This window comes from Patella vulgata, chromosome 1 (genome assembly GCF_932274485.2).
Source record: "Patella vulgata chromosome 1, xgPatVulg1.2, whole genome shotgun sequence".
NCBI classification, from domain to species: Eukaryota; Metazoa; Mollusca; class Gastropoda; family Patellidae; genus Patella; species Patella vulgata.
This window is the reverse complement of record NC_065879.2, coordinates 2,981,010-3,000,343: the sequence shown is the minus strand read 5'-3', so window position 1 is coordinate 3,000,343 and position 19,334 is coordinate 2,981,010. Positions and strand designations below refer to the sequence as shown.

Here is a 19,334-nt window from a genome sequence, read left to right as displayed (position 1 = left end):
ACCAGGATCACCTTTTAATGCAACAAATGGCACAACTTCGACATGCAGATATTACTCCACAGGAAGAAGCTACTATGAAAGCAGACCACCTGGTTTTCCAGGAGAATCTGAGGAAAATGGTGGGAAAAGGGGCACCATCTGACATTGCACAGGAGCCACATTTGGTGGATGAACATGGCAATAGTCATCCATGTAACCAAGTTGATGATTATGGACGGCCATTAACTGCCGAGGAAGCAGCTATGATGGAAGAAGAAAGGCTTGATCTCCTAGAAAGTAAGTTAGCCAGGGAAAGGGCAAAGCAAACGCCACAGCCAGGAACACTGTTGAATAGACGAAAGCGATTGCAAGGTGAAAAAAGTACTATGGAGAAGATTCGAGATTTGCCTAGACCAGCTCGACAGCTTCCCTTGAGGCAAAAAATAAAGCAAGGTTTTCAAGAAATAACAGTAAAACAAGAACCAATAATCAAGAATAAAATAATATTTCCAACAGAAGAGCTGCAACCTAATCAAATGCCTGTTGACAATTCTATGTTACCAAATCATGGGCAAGCAGGATCTTCAGAAGCATTCTACCCTGGCCAGTTGCCTCCTGGATATGACGAATTCTCTTATTATCCCCAAGGGATGTGTCAAGGTGACTTCCCTCATGGAATACACCCAAGCCAACTACCCCCTGGAATTCATCCAAGTCAGCTTGTTCTAGGAATGGATCCAAGGCAGCTTCAAGAGGGAATGCACGAACATCAGTTCAATCCTGGTTACTATGAGCAAGAACAGTTTAATCCCTTGGACTATGCGCCCGGACATCTGCCAGCAGAGTTTTATGAATCCCAAGGGTTAGTCCCTCCTGATGAAGTTGGTTATTTTAATCCCCCGGAAGAAGTATATTATCCTGGTATGCCCATTGATGAACATTATGTTCTTGGACCTACAGGAATACCAATGAGCAGAGAAGCTTTCGAAGCTTATGGAAAACAAGAGATTGAAGAAAAGGAAGTAAGGGCTGCTGAATGGAGAAAACGGGATGCACTGGTGAAAAATGGGGGCAAGCTTGAACCTATTAACTTATCGAAAGCCAGGAAAAGTAAGAAAAAATCCAAATCAAAAGGTACCAAACCAAAGACTGGTAATGATCAGTCTTCTCAAGGAGAAAATATGTATCCAGGTAGCCTTCCTCCGGGAATGCATCCAAATCATTTACCTCCAAACGTGCATCCTAGCCAGCTACCTCAAGGGGTGCATCCAAACCAACTACCTCCTGGAAATCATCCTGGTCAACTTTTTCCAGGAATGCATCCAGGGCAGCGCCAACAGGGAATGCACGAACATCAGTTCCACCCTGGTTACTATGAGCAAGAGCCATTTAATCCCATGGATTATGCACCCGGACATCTGCCAGCAGAGTTTTATGAATCCCAAGGGTTAGTCCCTCCTGATGAAGTTGGTTATTTTAATCCCCCCGAAGAAGAATATTATCCTGGTATGCCCATTGATGAACATTATGTTCTTGGACCTACAGGAATACCAATGAGTAGAGAAGCTTTCGAAGCTTATCAAAAAGATGAGACCAAACAAAGGGAGACTAGGTGTGCTGAATGGGAAAAACGAAAAGCACTGGAGAAAAATGGGGGCAGACTTGAACCTATACACTTATCGACAGCCAGAAAAAGCAAGAAAAAATCAAAAAGTACGAAACCAAAGAACGGTAAAGATCAGCCTCCTCCTCCCGTTGCTGGTTTATCTCCTGAACTAATAGCTAATATGTCACCAGAAAAGAAGTCATTATGGGCTGCAATTAACAAAACACTAGATGATAATTTTGGTCCCCTAACGCCTCAAAACATGCCACCCCCGAAAGCCGCGAAGGAAGTGTTACAAGTACCTACTGAGAGCACAAAGGATGAAAGATTCACAAATTTGATGAATAATCTTGTTGATCCGGGACTGAAGTCCAGTAAAGACAAATGTAAGTTTATTGTATCTGTCTTTATATATTTGTCAATTTCGATCATTCCAGCCAATATTTTCTCGACTGCACATGTAGACTAGATTATTGAGATAACATTTCGGATCAATAAATGGGTAAACTGTAAAAGTGAACGTCCAGTTATGCCAAGAGTGCCTTGTTTTGATTGACCAGCTTAATATACGTTGTAGTCGAAGCAGAGGCAATATTGGCTGGAATGCGAGAGGCGTACATTAAAAAAAAAAACAACAAGCAAATGACAGCACCTAGTTACGTTGTATCTCTCCATTGTGCAGTCTCCTGTTGCTCACGAGACATTCCTAGTTAGGGCATGTGATATAAACAAACAATATTTGGGCTTTCTACATTGCCTAGTTTTTCCAATCTAATTATAAATCAAATGACAGTTCATTTTGTCCATTCGAATAGGCCTTGGAAGAAACATCAAGTAGACCTTGTCTGCCTCCACATTCCTTCGAAACATTCTTAGGCCCCCATCCATGTTACTTCGTTCGCGGGTTTGAGACAATCACGTTATATATAATAGGGATTTTTTTTACAGACCAGCTGGCAGCAACTGCTAAAAATCAGTCTAAACCAGTCGTAAGAAGAGCATAACACTATTTGCCAGTAGCTGCTAATTGTTTCCTGTTGCTCACAATTCCCTACACTAGGCTTAAGCTTTTCTAAACAGGGTGGGAAGAAACTATCTTGTATTCTGGTATTTTTCAAAGAATTAAGAGGACGAAATTTCATATTAAAGGTGATAGAAAATGTCTTTCTTGATTGAGTAAGCTCTCTTCTATATTGTATTGGAGATCATTTATACTTTCAGTCAATGCGTTGTTAGCTTCAAAAACAAAAGATGAAACCCAAAAAAAATTAGACGAGGCGCTACCTACATCAAAATCAAAGTCTTCCCCATCAGACCTGACCAAAGAAGAAAAAAAAGTTATTCCACTAGAAATGGGTTCATTCTGTAATGCAGCCAACGCATCTTTGGAAGATAAATTTGGCCCTATATCACCACCACGCTTGGCTCGTGCACCATTAAAGGCAAATTGGGAACCACCTACCTCTAAGGCGAGAGCAGTAAAACCACCACCTTTGGATGATAATTTGAGTCCTTTGTCACCACCAACCTTGGGCCAGGCACCAGTAAATTCTGAACCGCCTACCAATAATGAAAATGCAGTAAAACAAACAAATTCAGATGATAATTGTAATCCATCACCACCTGTGCGCATTGGCCATAAACCACTTAAGGCAACCTGGAAGCCAGCTATCTCTGCCGAGAACATAGCAAAACCAACTACCTTGGGTGATGGTCCTTTATCAGCAACAAGCTCTGGTGATGTATCATTGAAGCCAAATTGGAAGATTCCTAGTGATGATGATCTTGACCAAGAAAAACCTAAAACTTCCAAATACCTAAAGTCAAAGAAAGCCCTCAATGATTTACTAAAACCTAAAGAAGTCGAAAAAGAACCAGTGAGTAAATCACAACAAGCAATCAATGACAGATTGGCTCATCTTTTTAAAAAGAAACCAGTAGTGAAAAGTTCTCTAAACAAGGAACCAGTAGAGCAAGACAATCCTCAACCACCATCCAGTCAATCACAACCAGTGAGTAAATCACAACAAGCGCTTAACGACAGACTAGCTCATCTTTTTAAAAAGAAAACAATAGTGAAAAGTTCTCCTCCAAGCAAAGAACCAGTAGAGCAGTTTCTAGACAATCCTCAGTTGCCATCCAGTCAATCAGAAACAGCTGACCAAGTTCAGCAAATTGAAGAGCATTCAAGTAAACCTAAATTGAACTTCATGAAAACTTCATCAAGAAATAAATCTGGGGAACAAGATGCTAATCAGCTAAGGCCACAAAGTCCATCCAATCAACCCAAAAAATCTGTTAATGGTCAACCTGAAGAGAAGAATACAAAGCCGGTATTTACTTTGGGAGGCATTTCCCCCCTTCCCAATATAGAAAGTGATACATCCAATCACAGTTTACAGGAAGTTAAGAAGGAATTACCACTGAAGTCTAATAAATTAAAATGTAAGTAAAGAATTATGCTATCTCACAATACTTGAGGAGTCTTCTTACTCTTAGACACTAGAAATGGGGTTTAACATCCACTCGACACAAACTAGGTCATTTCGGGACTAACATATGGTTTAATAATTTTATTTCAATCATTCACTTGCGCATAGGTGGCCTTTAGCAGTGGGAGGAAACCGGAAGACGTGCTAACCATTAGGCCATCCAACCCTCTGGAAGTAGTAAGAAATGACAACAATGTTTCCATTGTTCTTATAGATGCATTGTGTGATACCAGTTGCTTTGTTGCATTGGTAGAATATATTAATAAACCTTGAATTGTAGATCTGTAAGCTTATATTTAGAAAATATAATTTTTCTCAACTTTCTTTGTCTTTCAGTAGAACCTTTAAGCCCTTCAAGACCCAAAGAATCCAAACTAAAAAATAAGTCTTCTACTACAAAATCTCCAGACACTAAACATAAAGAAGCAGATATATCAGAAGAAAAGGTTCAAAAGAAATCAAAACATGGCAAGGAATCGCGTAAACAGAAGAAGAAAAAGCCAGCTCGCAAAAAAATAGTAAATGACCAAGCTGGCAATACTTCCGATGACAGCTATCCTAGTTTAAATGATCCATGCTATGATATTTAGTGCTAGAAATAGCAGCAACAACCACACAACGACAGGAAATATGCCCAAACCTAACTTCAAAAGAAGAAAATATTGAATTTAAAAAAGAGTAATGTCAAAAGTTCAACAAAACAAAATTCTTACAAATTCTAATCTACCTCAAATATATTAAGTTTTCATACCTGACATGAAATGTCTGGGTATTTTCTATTAGTCCATCTGTGTTTCTACAAATTAAGAGTTTTTGAGTTTTCTTTTAAAACTTGCCGGTAGAGTTTATCATCTAAATTCTTAGTTGGGCGTAAATTTTACACAGTCAGAGTTATTGCGTCTGTCACTGAATCATTGTAAATGCTTTAGGGGTTTTCAGATTTTTTTTCAAACTTGCTGGAATTTTGGAGATGAACCATATCGTAATTCAGGTTCAGTTGTGTCCCTCTTTTCAAAACTTAGTCTCAGCGTTTTATACTAATTAAATATACCTTAGTTGTGTCCCTCTTTTCAAAACTTAGTCTCAGGGTAACTAATTGAATATACCTTGGTTTTATCTATGAAATGACTTACAATTTAACAATAAAGAGGTATTTCTTTGTGGAGAAAGGAGTTCATAAAAATCACATTTTGAAAATAAATTGTCGTTACTAATTGAATGGATGCCACAGAAAAGAACAATTGACATCGTCCATTTAGGTTTAGACGAACATGTACAGGCCATTTATTTATTTTTTTTATTTTATTTATTTTTATTATTTTTTAACTTTATTTATATATTTTATTTTTTTTATTTATTTATTTTTTTTTATTTTATTTAATTTTTTTATTATTATTTTTATTTATATTATATTTTTATTATTATTATTTTTTTTTTTTTAAAGTAGAAGCCTGAATTGTTCATCAAAGTCTAAATGAGATAGGTCCGTTTCTCTCTTTTGTAGGCCGTCTGTTTCAATCAAAGCGTGATTTAACTAAACTTGTGATTTTTAACGGCACTTTTTTCATGAAAAAATACTGAATTAGAGTTTTAAATGTTTAGAAGTTTTATAGATCGTGGTATAATCAGTTACACAATTTAACATGGTATTTGCAACCGGAGAAGTTGATCAAGTTTAATCAAAATGAAAATTTAGAGCAGGAGTTGGATATCTTACATGCGTGAAAGATACTTAAACATATTGTTCATTCAATATCATACACATCCGACTTTTTATCATCTTAAGGGTATTTAGAAAGTATATTTATAAGGGTAGAATTTTATATTACTAGATATATTTAGAAAGTATATTTATGAGGGTAGATAGTAGAATTTTATATTATTAGATATATTTAGAACGTGTATTTATAAGGGTAGATAGTAGAATTTTATATTATTAGATATATTTAGAACAGTATTTATGAGGGTAGATAGTAGAATTTTATATTATTAGATATATTTAGAACAGTATTTATGAGGGTAGATAGTAGAATTTTATATTATTAGATATATTTAGAAAGTGTATTTTTAAGGGTAGATAGTAGAATTTTATATTATTAGATATATTTAGAAAGTATATTTATGAGGGTAGATATAATTTTATATTATTATTAGATATATTTAGAAAGTATATTTATGAGGGTAGATAGTAGAATTTTATATTATTATTAGATATATTTAGAAAGTATATTTATGAGGGTAGATAGTAGAATTTTATATTATTAGATATATTTAGAAAGTATATTTAATATAAGGGTAGATAGTACAATTTTATATTATTAGATATATTTAGAAAGTATATGTAATATAAGGGTAGATAGTACAATTTTATATTATTAGATATTTACAGTTATATTAATAATTATAAATTATGTGGAATTTGTATTTGATATGAATATAATGTAATTAAAAAAAATATATCAAGTTAACTGTATTAAAAAAAGAAAAAAAATTGTTATCAAGTTTAAAACTGAAAAAAAAAAAAAAGAAAGAAAAACATAATGCTTTAGTGGCATGATTAAAACATAAATTATTTTTTTATTGTATATATTGTTGTGTTATAAAAATAAAATAAATTTATCAAGTTAACGTCTTTTTATTTCACCAAAGGGGAATTTATCGAGTCTGATAGTAATAATAAGACACCCGGGGCACAGTAGTTGGTTGATATTTAGAAGATACTTAAGCCCACCACATATTTTTACTGTTGAGGGTCATCTCTGATATACTAATAATCTAGTAATGAGAACGGTGGACAACACAAATATGCAGTGGGCTACTGAGTTTATTTATGACCGCGTTGTTCGTACTTTTTCTAGAATACCTAATACCTCTTTCTATTTATTTGGGAAGGTCACAAATGCCTAGCCTTAGAATAGATCATTTGGGTTTTTTCTAAAGACCCCCCCCCCCCCCCCCCCCAGTTTGCCCACACTGTGCAAGACCCCTACGCGCAAGCGAAAATAAATGATATGGGGTTTAACATGCTGCTTTTATACACTGAGGGAAGGGGGGATGGCCGAATGGTTAGCGCGTGCACGTTGTATCATAAGGTCTGTCATTGAGTCAACTGGTGTGGTTTCTATTCTCCGGTTGTACATGACAAGGAGTAGGGTCGTCTGCTAAAGACCCCTATGTGCAAGCGAATTATTGATATAGAATTGAGCCATGATTATGTTATTTGTCCCGAAATGTCCTAGTTGGTGTTCAGTGGGCATTAAACCTCATTTCAAAATGGGAGCAGCCACATTACGTGCACAGAAAACGAGTCTAAATTAATAACCTGCCCTCTAATCCCAGGACCCACCATCCCTTTCAGCTGTAGTGGCGCTGTATCTACCTTTTGATTTTCTACAAGATCATTATTGTGAAAGCAGACGTTAAGCCACCAGGAAACAGATACATTTTTTTAATGGCAGAGAGTACTCAGTGTTAACAATCTATATACAATAGGCGTATCAAACATATTTTATTTCTTAATTGTAAGCTGATGTTCGAGACTAAATCAAAGTTGTTGACATTGTCGATCTACCAGACTCATGGTAGCACGCCCACTGTCTCCAATCTGGCATTTCACATAAACGGGATTCATATCTTCAAAGAATAAAAAGGTAACCATCTCCATATAAGCACCCTGTAATTCTAATTGTATATCATTGGTTCCTACTGTAAAAGATATCACTCGATTTCTGGACATTGGCACCCATTTACTGAACTCTCCATAAATAATAACGTTTCTATCACTGCAAAGGAAAAAAAAGGATTTAATACGAGAGATCTGCTTAAAATATTTGTCTTTTGAGTCGACTTTATAAAACATGCCTTAGAACTCGGATATCTTCGCATCTTCGGAAAAACATAATCTTCAATTTGCCGTGATTTGTCTTCACAGTAATTCACTGAAAGTATTCAATTTAGCTTGCATGCAAAATTGGAAACGAATCTGCCAATTCATCGCTGTGGTTCCATAAACACGCGGCATGATAGCTCGAGAACATTGCTTTGGTCTTAACGTAGATCTGTTTTTTGGATTTTGGACAGGGCTATATTAGGATATCGATTATTTTGATCCATTTTGTCCTTAGTGAACATACAAGAACTTTATGTCAACTTGAATAAAACTGTTTACTGACGAGATAACGATCGGTGAACAACTATATAGACAATACGATCTATGTTCAACCGGGGCTCTGAGTTTTATTTAATTTTATTATTTGTTGACATACATTGTGGGGTGGTATTGTGGAAGGCGGTCTAGATTTGGTCCATGCAGCAGTACTTACGATAATGAGAACTGCATGCTGGTGTGATATAAACAGAAGTTGGATTTAGTACAGGCAGTGGTAAGATTAAGTGGCTGGTCTTCCGTAAATGGAACAGGAACAACGGCGCTGTCAGCGACTTGAGAATTCTCCATGATGTACGTCTACATAGAAATTAAATATAATGGTAATTTATAGTATTTTAGATATGAAATGTTGTTGAAAGAGTAAGAGTTTCATCACCCGTTTAAGAGTAAGTTCACAAAATCAAAAAGGCAAATTAAAGACTAGGAAATTTAATACAGTACCAATCTAATCTAATCGAAGTGGATAATGATGGTTTGCTTTTCCTTAATTACGCAATTTAATTTACCCTGCTTGTAAACAAACTGGTAAGCAAAAAATTGCCCTAGACGTTCTGATGAGACGAAAAACCGAGGTCCACCCGTGTAGGTTTTTGCATGCGCGCAAAACCAAACAAAAAATGAACAGGGCCTGATTTAATATATCAACAATCAGATTAAAATAAAGATCTATATTTCGTTTCTTTTTTTATACTTTAGATGGCCTACACTACATGAAGATCCGACCAGTTGTATTGGGAGGTGGCGTCAGGGGTCGTACGAGCGGCTTTTGACTCTATGACATCAGACATTGATTAATCAACCAGCGTTGACGTCTCTATTGGTTTACCCACTGCTCCGCGCATTGCACGCCAAAAAGTCGCCGTAACAGATGGTTTCATTGGCTAATCCCTCGCTCTACCACGAACGCAAGTTATATATATAACAACTCTTCCAGATCCTAGTGTATTACAGACAAAACGAAATTTTGAACTATAAAAAACGAAACGAAATAGAACCTGTGTTTTAATCAGATTGGCATACTGTCGAACCTGAAGATCCCAACATTAACTTCATTGAAACTCATGGGAGTGGGAATGGATAGGTGCTGATTGGTGCTAATAATGCCTGACGCTAAAAATAATTCCTCTTTGACTAATAATAATACTCACTGGCAACGATCCAATCTGTGATGGCATCAGGGTGTACGAAGTTGTCATATCCGCCGCCAGAAGTATATGGAAATAGTTATCATTGATCATTGAATATGTCGACCAAACTTCTCCTGCTGGTCCAATACCATTTTTAAACGCTAACTGTAAAATATAACTATGGATATAACCTGAAGAAAGCCATATCTGAGTTTATATTCTTATTAAGCGTCTGCTGTCAAGAAAACCATTAAAGATCCATTCCCTGATTGTAACACGTCGACCTTACTTCTACATCTCATCCCGTGCTTCATTAAAGATACATTATGGGAGATTAGATAAAGAGCTGTCAGTTCTCACTATAATAGTTAAAAACTAGATAGTGTAAAGGGAATTTGCTGAAAATTTAATTCAAATTGATCCATTCTGAACCGAGAATTTAGCGATTGATTTTCGGCCTAGCCTCGATCATCATTACTAAAGTCGGTACGATAAAAACATAGTCTCGGTTATCCATTTAATGATTAAATTATGAATGGAAGTCGAACAGGAAATAGGAACCTAACCCAATAAACATGGCCTGGTTTGTTTCGAGTGGATGTTAAACCCCATTTCTCTCTCCCTATGGACGTCACGTTCAAAGCCATGTGGTTGATAGATGAATAATAACAAGGTAGAAAAAAAGAAAACTGCCAAGCAAAATGTAAACAGGGCAAACAAATTATAAAGAACAAAGTGCATCCTGTGTCCTTTCGATAGCGAAATATGCGGTTCTTTATTTATATAATGCTCTCCAGTTTATAAACAGTTTTTAATGTAGGCCTAATGCACCGTAAAGAATATACATTATGCAATTCCAACCTCTAATATCTGTGCATCTATGGCCATGGCCGGTTTATTTGGCTTCAATATCAAACCATCAGCATCACACGATCTGTGGAAAAACAATAAAAACAATGTAAGCGCTATAAGAATCACTTGGAAAATATCTGCCCAAAAATGGTTCAATTCCGTTCAGTATTTACAAAGATATGTGGAATTGAAATTTCATCGATCTATGCTGCTGGCTATGTTATAAGCCCATCGCCATTTTGTTGCCCTTGAAAATTTATGGTAAGCCCTTTTTTTTTAAAAAAAAACCCCAACAAAAATCCGATTAAAAACAAGCCAGGGCATTATCTAGCGTTAGAATGTAGATTCTGTTATGGGAGATTAGATAAAGAGCTGACAGTTCTCACTATGATAGTTAAAAACTAGATAATGAAAAGGGGATATACTGAAAATTTCAGTCAAATTGCTGCACACTGAACCGAGATATTAGCTTATGAATTTTAGGCTAGCCTGCGATCATCATTACTGAAGTCGGTACGATCAACCATTTTTACGTTTAATTATTTTTCAAAAAATGTATTCCAATCCGCTAAATATCACAGGCTAGCGATGACATCGAGAGTTGATTATGATCTGAATTAGTTAAACATGCATTATGCAAGAGCAAAATCTGCTTATTACAAGTCTTTCTTTAGGCCTGAAATGTTATCTAAATTATCAATTAGACATTAATTAACTTATCCAGACCATAATAAACTCTCAATGTCAAGGCTAGCCTTCGATGTAGGCTGGATTAGATTCCTAAATGCCGCTAACGGCCAAAGATAATTAAATCAGAAAAAGTGGATAATAGAGACTATGCTGTTTATATTAATGATTTTAGTAATGATGACCGAGACTATGCAAAAATTTCACCGGCTTCTTTCTCGGGTCATAGTGGATCAATTTGACTGAAATTTTCAGCAAATTACCTTTACACTATCTAGTTTTTAACTATTATAGCGAGAACTGCCATCTCTTTATCTTATCTCCCATAATTTATCTTTAATTAATGTCTAATTAATAATTTATATAACATTTCAGACCTAAAGAAGATTTGGGTCTTGCATAATGTATGTTTAATTAAGTATTAAATACTCATCTGAGTACATAACATAGCGGTGATAACTTTGATAATTAACAAATAATGCCCACTTTAAACGATATGATATACAGCCTTACAAAAGACTGTTTTATTTCTCACTACTGTTATAGTAATTAGCATACAAGTCACGTTGATTTTTTTTAAAAGCAATGCGAACAGACACAGTTTTATGACAAGGCATACGCTATCAATGGAATTGCTGTACCCTGCACTAGTTAACTTTTAATTTATTACCGTATCTATTCTTGTGTGAATAACCGTTATGTTAGATCTCATAGATACATGAAACTATTTTTATGGGTTGAAGAGGTTTTTTTCGTACCTTTAGGAACCGTGTAGCTGGATTAACTAATCTTCAAAAGACCGAGATGGTGTTCTATGTGGGTGTTAAATTAGTTCAAGATGTTTCGAATTTTGATAAATCACTGAAGGTGGGTAAAATGTTTTGATATAAATTTGAGAGAACCCCAACCCCCACCCCCGTATATATTATAATGATCCGAAAACAATTAGTTCAAAATACGCTGCTAAAATGCAAACAAAAAACAAAAACATCCAACAAATTGATAAAAGCAAGACTTTTACATATTGGTTAACGTCGCAAGGGGACAACTTATATTTTGAGAAAATACCAGGATATACACGTACATAAAATTAATGAATGAACAAACACACTCCTTTATGGTGTGACTTTGAAACTAACTAGTAAGTCGTTTTTAAGAGAGGAGGGACCGAATGGTTATCGCGTGTGCGAAGTTTCATAAGGTCTGTTATTGAGTCAACTGGCTGGTTTCGATTCGCCTGTCCAACCTCATGGGTTTTCTCCGATTTCCTCCCACTGCTAAAGACCCCTATGCGCAAGCGAATTATTGAAAAAAATTAAACTATATGTTAGTCCCGAAATGACCCAGTTTGTGTCGATTGGAGGTTAAACCCCATCTCTCTCTCTCTCTCTCTCTCTCTCTCTCTCGTTTTTAAGAGAGGCCATAGTGGATTCGAAATCGGACAAAAATCACCGTTTTTACCTCATAATTAGTTCAGCGTTGGAGAAGCCTATTTTATCAGCTGGACCAACAGGGCCAGTACTTAAAGTAGCTACAGCAGCTATCAATTCAGTGTTAGGTTCACTCAGATCTGAAATAAATTGTTTACTATATTATGCCTTCCGTCGTACAATAGTAAGGAATACAACTTTAAAGTTTAAAATTTAAAAATCCCAACCAGAACAGTTAATATGGTTCATTAAGGGCTCGATAATATAGTTATAAAAAGTACAGTTCATGATATTTCCAGTTGGTAGTGATTAATATTTAATCGTATCTGATATTGAGGGAGCTCGATTGTCAGTCCGGAACGTCCCAAATTGACAGAATTACAATCAAGTGACACAAAATTCAGCCCTGTCACATTTCTGCCAGTCCCGACAGCTGAGGTGGTGTGACTAGAATCGTGACGTATTTTAAGTAACAAACATGTTTCAGATGTCATAATAAGTTTAGATATTTTTTACACAGTCGGCACATGCGTTTTACTTCGAAGTTCTCCTTTTCATTCGATTGATACTATTTTTGGAATTGAGAGAATTTAATTCCAGAACGGTCAATCGAGTATCCCCAATGACTTTTACTCACTGTATTTATTGCCCGCTTGGTAAGTGGTGGTCCAGAAGTTATCTTTGAAAGGGGCTACACCCAGACTATCAGCAAATATAGATGTAAGGCCCAGTCTCCAGTTATTATTACCGGGATGATAATCTTCACTGGCACGGGCCTGTAAAAATTGTGCAGCATAGATAAAGTGAGGTTCTAAATCTCAACGTTTTTTTGCCAACGGCACACCTCGGAACACTTAAAAAAAAACGGCACACCTGGCTCAATGTATGAAAAATATTTGAATGGTAAGTCATAGACCGCATATAAACATAGAAATAGACACATAGACTGACTCAAACTAAATAATGAAAAAACACGGTTATGAACTTACCAATAGACACCAGCGAATACTCAATTGGGATCACGTGGTTTTTCGCATTTCCTTAGAGTGCCGTTCAAAATTTGGCGGATCTTGCGGCACACTGGTTGAGATCAAGATTACGCGACCAAGAAACTGATGTTGATAAAAGTTTTATCATAAAGCCAACACAAAGGACATTGCGAATGGTAAAAATACCAAGAATAAAAAAAAGCGGGTGCTGAATGGATTGTTTACAATATATAGCGTTGCATATTCTTAGGAAGCTTGTGAGTGTTATTGATGAGTCATTGACGGGGCTAGTTAGTAAATTTCCCCTCGAGATATGCATGGTCAATGGGGATTCCATTGATATACCTAATCCTAGATTGCAAGAGCTTGTCATTGGTCAGTGAATCGTCTGTCCCAATCTAATTTGCCATAGAACCATCATCTGTTAAGTCAGATGAGCCACTGTTGGTCACTGGGGAATGGAGGAATACCAATCTGATTAAAATACAGATCTATATTTCGTTTCGTTTTTTTTTATAATTTCGATTGTCTAAACTACATGTACTGGGTGGTCGCATCAGGGGTCATACGAGCGGCTTTTGACCCTATGACGTCAAACATTGATTAATCAAGCAGCGTTGACGTTTTTATGGGTTTACCAACAGTTCCGTACAGAGCACGCCACGAACTCGCCGTAACAGACCGTTTCATTGGTTAATTTCTCACAACAACTCTTTCAGATCCTAGTGTTGTGAAGACAAGTAAAACGATATTTTGAACTATAAAAAACGAAACGAAATAAGATCTGTGTTTTAATCAGATTGAGAGGAATATTGTACTGTTGTGAAGATGCGAGTAGGTAATGGGGATAAAATATAATACTTATGTATGTAAAACAGGTTTATTTAATGTAATGAACACAGTACCTGGGTGACGACTGGTATTTCAAGGGACGTCAGAGCGTCACGGGGATCAGCCATACAGTACTGTATTGTTAAACCATTATTCTCAGCAGCTAGACCCATCTGTAGTAACCAGTTGTTACCTAATCGAGCACTTGTCAAAGTAGCGTTCAATCCATCAAATTCTGTATCTAACCAATCCTTTATAAAATAGAAATCAATCGTGTTTTAATTAGAAAGGATATTCTTCTTTGAACTGGTAGTTCTTCAGATGGAACGAAAACCCGAGGTCCCGTGAACACATTGGTGTGCACGTAAAAGAACCTTTGACAGTTGGAATTCGAGATAAGAGTAGCTCGTAGTGTCGCTATAAAGGGCAAACTTTTCCTCATGTCCGTTTTCATTAGCAAAGTCGGTGCAAAAAAGTAGGACGTTAAACCCCATTTCATTTCTTTGAACTCATTTACGTTACACGTGATTCAAAGAACCGGTTTCATTGTTAAAATTATTAACAAATAATTAATGGCTAAAAATGAAATGGGGTTTAACGTCCTACTGTTCTGCTCCGACTGGGCTAATGAAGACGGGTATACGCCATACAGTGAGCTTTGAGGGAAATTTTGCCCGGGCAGCAGCACTATGGCCTACTCCTATATCGAATTCCAACTGTCAAGGGATTTTATACGCACACGCCAATGTACATGTAAAATGGGCTAATGAAGACGGGCATACGCCATACAGTGAGCTATGAGGGAAAATTTGCCCGGGCAGCGGCACTATGGCTTAATCCTATATCGAATTTCAACTGTCAAGGGATCTTTTACTTACACGCCAATGTACATGTCTAAAAGTATGACTGATATATTGTAAATAAGGTTATTTAAAAATGTAGTCTAGGTAGGGCCAAATCTCGTGCGTAAAGAGAAAAAAAAATCAAAATATTTTGAATGCAGCATTCTTTTAGAATTAGAGCTTTAACTGTATCTGGTAACAGTATTGGATCAGGGATCAAGCTTTACAGACAATAACCGCTCTTCTCTGAGTAAATTAATTTAATGTTTTAGAATATTGCCTGAGAAGCGGATACTATGTTTTTCATATATCACTGCCCCATAAATGATTCCTTAAGATATTCGCTAAGTTCTGTGACTTAACCTATTATGATTTATGAACAGAAAAAAAAGATAATAAGATTAATTACCTGTTCATAGACTGCTAATCCCCATGTTCTTGAATATCTGAACAGATCATCCCAAAATTTCTGGAAGATATATGATCAGAGTATACTACAAGTTCATTTGAAATGAAAAACAGTAAAATTTAGCGATGTAACCGTCCTAAATCAGAACCATGCCAAAACGTACGAAATGTGATCCATCCGCATGATGAATTTGTTGATGTTGTTATATATGATGAGCATTCTAGGAGTGGGTGAACTGTTGGTGATTTTGGCGGTGGTGAAGAAGCTGCTGTTGACGAATAGGCTGCTGATGAAAACTGGTGATGCTGTTGATTAGATTGGTTTACTTAAGGTGATACTAAGAATGACGATATTCTGGTGATGATGAAGAATATTTTGCGGATGATAAAAATATTGGCGAAGTTGGTGATTGCTGATGCCATGAGAATGAATGATGAAGTGGGGTGAAAATAAAGAAAAAGTTGACTTCTGCTCATGACAAAGTATATGTTGCGGATGATAAAATCATTGGTGAAGTTGGTGATTATACTGATACATGGGAATGGGGGATAAAGTGTGGTGAAGATAAAGAATTGATTGCCTCTGGTGATTTTTATGATGACGTACGCGTGATGGTGAAGGTTCGATTGGAGATGAACTAACCTCTTCTGTTGGTATGGCAAATGGCGGCTGTATTATAAAGTCGTAGTCTCCGCCATTTTGTTTTGCATAGGTTGTTTGATGTGACCTAAAATACAATAGTGAACATGACTCTCCATCTTTTAATGTCCAACTTTGGTCGTTATCTTATTCTAGCTTTTAATGTCCAACCCTGGCTGTTATCTTATTCTAGCTTTTAATGTCCAGCTCTGGTCGTTATCTTATTCTAGCTTTTAATGTCCAACCCTGGCCGTTATCCCATTCTAGGATAACAGTAATCCAAGAAGTTAGGTGTCGCTATTTGATATGAGTAACATCTAACATCTAACTGTCAAAAGTTGATAGTCAGTTTACTTCCATCAACGGACGGCAAAATTAAAACAATTAGTTTATCTGCACTGTCAACCCATTTAACATACATAAACGGACCCTTTTTTACTCTACATTATACAAGAATCCATGGTTTCGCCTACATTGGTGTATATTGTGTACTATTTGTATCAGCCAAGTATAGGCTAAATCGCGTTAATGCCTTTAACAATAAGCAGGACCGGATTTACCAACAGACATAGTAGGTCATTGGTCATAGGTATCCGGGGGTCCACTGAATCCTAATTTGTCGCACAGCGTACCATCGCATAACCTTGTTTCAAGGGTACACCGGATATTTCTATAAATTTGGGGGCTCCTGGTGAGTTTGGCCTAGCAAAATTAGGTAAATCCGGCCTTGACAATCGGCGCTACTGCAATCTACGCTTCCCATAATTCCACAAGATTAAAATACAGATCTATATTTCATTTCGTTTCTTTATACTTTCGATGGCCTACACTACATGAAGAAGACAAGTAAAACGAAATTTTGATCTATAAAAAACGAAACGAAATAGGAAATGTGTTTTCATCAGATTGGCAATCCCCTGTACCAATACAGAAATTTGATTGGTCAAACAGTTCACGCTTAAAGAAACTATGTTGGCTCCTGAAATAAGTGTGTAATCGTAAACTTACCAGAATCTATTATGCCCAACTACTGGCCATTTAGTTTTTTGATTCAGGCCCCTGAAAAAATAGACCCGATAACGTAAGATAGGAATGGGAGAATGGGACAATTTCTTAATTATGGAGTTTTAGAATATTGATTGAAATCAATATCCGGTCTCTGTGTTAGTTATTCTCGTAAAACGGCGAATGGCGAACGCCCCCCCCCCCCTCCCCCGCAAAAATAGGGATAATGCGACTTGATGATCGGGATTCCTTTATTTCCCGCGTATTTTTTTATTCTGCTGTAAAAATTAGAACTACCGGAAAATTCTCAAAGAAACGAAGAAATGCCATGTACTGATAATACGAGAAGGCGTATTATTTTACATGCTACCGGACAATATCCCCTATGCACATAACCATCTGGTTAACCAAGATTTTGAATTTGCTCTGACTTCCGACTGACCTCAAACTAAACGTGATCTTCGTTCGAGAATACAGAGTTCGTGATAACGGAGTTCGTATGCTTTGCTGGCCTTCGGTAACTCTAGTATGGATACATCAGAAATTCCATATCACCGAATTAAAAAAAAAACGTTCTCTCGCCATATTTTAGTTATAACGGCCGTACATCCTAAAGTACCACTAAGTAATAGTAATACGCTTAATGTAACCTGCTCCTGTTTAATAAACCTGGGGTTTGGTGTCCCAGTCGGATGTTAATCATAAGGTCTTATCTTTGCTTTATGTTCATTCCAAAACGTGTCTACTTGCCTAAGTTCATCGGGATTTTCCGGCATGGTTCCCCTTGCCTGTGGTGCAGGAGTGAGAAGGACATCTATCTAGTCCTTCGGATGGTACAAAAACAGAGATCCTGCGTATACATTGGCATACACGTAAAATATCCCTTGGCAGTTAGAGTTCAATGTAAGAGTAGGCCGTAGTGACGCTGTCCCGGCAAAATTTCTCTCATAGCACATTGTATGGCGCATGCCCGTCTTCATTAGCCCAGTCAGAGCAGAACAGTAGGACCTTAAATCCCATTTCATTTCATTGTCTAGTTGCCTGCCTAACCTCGTTGATTTTCTTCGAACTTTTAGTCGCCCACCCCGGCGTGCATAGTTTGTCCTTATTAATGTTGAATGGCCAGACCCTCTTTCTTGAAATAAAATAAAACCAGGCACGAACAATCCAAACCATTAGACAAAATTCGAAGTCCTAAAAAACGGTACAGGCAAAATAGTGTAATCAGTAAATAAACTGTTCACCACCCTAATCCTCAACTTACTCTAATCCATCAGGAAATACGTCTGGTAGTCCAACCCATGTTATAACACCTTGATCACTAGCTTTAGGATAAAACCAGGAATCTAACTGAACATACCTGTAACATCATTCTCAAGTATAGATAAACGTTCAACATGTAACAACAGTGAGAGTTCAAATATGTTTCTAATGAAACAGTCTTTCATCATTACCATTATGCGAGCCACGGTGACTCAGTGATTATGACGCTAGCTCAAAAAACCAGGCGGTTATTGTTTCGATCCCGGTGTTGACCGCGAAACTTCATCAGGATTTGCCAGTCGGTTTTTACCTCCATGTTGTAATGTATGACGGAAGGTTTGACCATGACAAGAAGTATTTCCGGGTAAACTGCAAGGTGCAGCACGTGTTCTTTAGCCCGATTAGATTGTTTTGTAGAATTGACTTTAGAGGGATGATATCTTGTTTATGTTAGGTTCTCACTGTCGTGTGATGCGTTACGTTACGATTATCCCTATTGAGTCACGATCTAATACCTGCATATACGTTCGGATACGTTTCGTTACAATCACCACGGTTGCTACAACTGACTTTAATATATATATATGATACCTGATAGGATCACCACGATTACTCCACGATTAAAACCACGATTTCAATCGTAGCACGAATCGTGATAGTGGGAACCAGGCATAACATATAAATAATCCTAAGTAAGCTATCCTGATCCGTATTAAGTTCACATCATCAAACATTGTTCACAAAACCTTTTAATTGAAGTGAAATGTGCGACGAGATATTTTTTATATAATCTTTTCTCTCTGTATGGACAGAATGAAACTTTCATATTCAGTTCTGATTTGACAAAGTTTTATCTCCATTTATAACAAACCTATACGGTATTCCCTGTACTTCCCCATATTTTTGTACATCAACCAATGTCTGTTCATAGTTAGTATTATTTTCTGTCTGGTAGTAATAATACGCTCCTTAAATATAGAAACTATGTATTATTTTCTGTCTGGTAGTAGTAATA

General features: G+C 36.7%; 3 protein-coding genes across 3 annotated transcripts in view; 2 read left to right on the top strand and 1 right to left on the bottom strand.

The window, feature by feature from the left end:
- Positions 1 to 629: 629 nt before the first annotated feature.
- On the top strand, positions 630 to 6,826 carry LOC126825580 (serine/arginine repetitive matrix protein 1). Its single transcript, XM_050555238.2, has 3 exons — positions 630 to 1,971; positions 2,807 to 4,030; positions 4,414 to 6,826. The coding sequence occupies exons 1-3, from the start codon at positions 630 to 632 to the stop codon at positions 4,665 to 4,667; spliced, it is 2,820 nt and encodes a 939-aa protein (XP_050411195.1). The 3' UTR covers positions 4,668 to 6,826.
- Positions 6,827 to 7,537: 711 nt separating this feature from the next.
- On the bottom strand, positions 7,538 to 19,270 carry LOC126825609 (uncharacterized). The gene is made up of 12 exons (XM_050555310.2): positions 19,191 to 19,270; positions 18,321 to 18,416; positions 17,060 to 17,110; positions 16,055 to 16,139; positions 15,413 to 15,472; positions 14,236 to 14,412; positions 12,979 to 13,117; positions 12,373 to 12,481; positions 10,234 to 10,306; positions 9,394 to 9,537; positions 8,400 to 8,542; positions 7,538 to 7,859 (listed from the first exon to the last, which is right to left on the bottom strand). Exons 6-12 carry the CDS (start codon positions 14,332 to 14,334, stop codon positions 7,622 to 7,624), a joined length of 945 nt encoding a protein of 314 aa, XP_050411267.2. The 5' UTR covers positions 14,335 to 14,412; positions 15,413 to 15,472; positions 16,055 to 16,139; positions 17,060 to 17,110; positions 18,321 to 18,416; positions 19,191 to 19,270; the 3' UTR covers positions 7,538 to 7,621.
- The window catches only part of LOC126825598 (creatine transporter), a 37,823-nt gene continuing 30,057 nt past the window's right edge, over positions 11,569 to 19,334 (top strand). The window contains exon 1 of the mRNA XM_050555278.2: positions 11,569 to 11,778. The gene's annotated coding sequence lies outside the window, so the exon portion shown is untranslated. The remainder of the gene's footprint in view (positions 11,779 to 19,334) is intronic.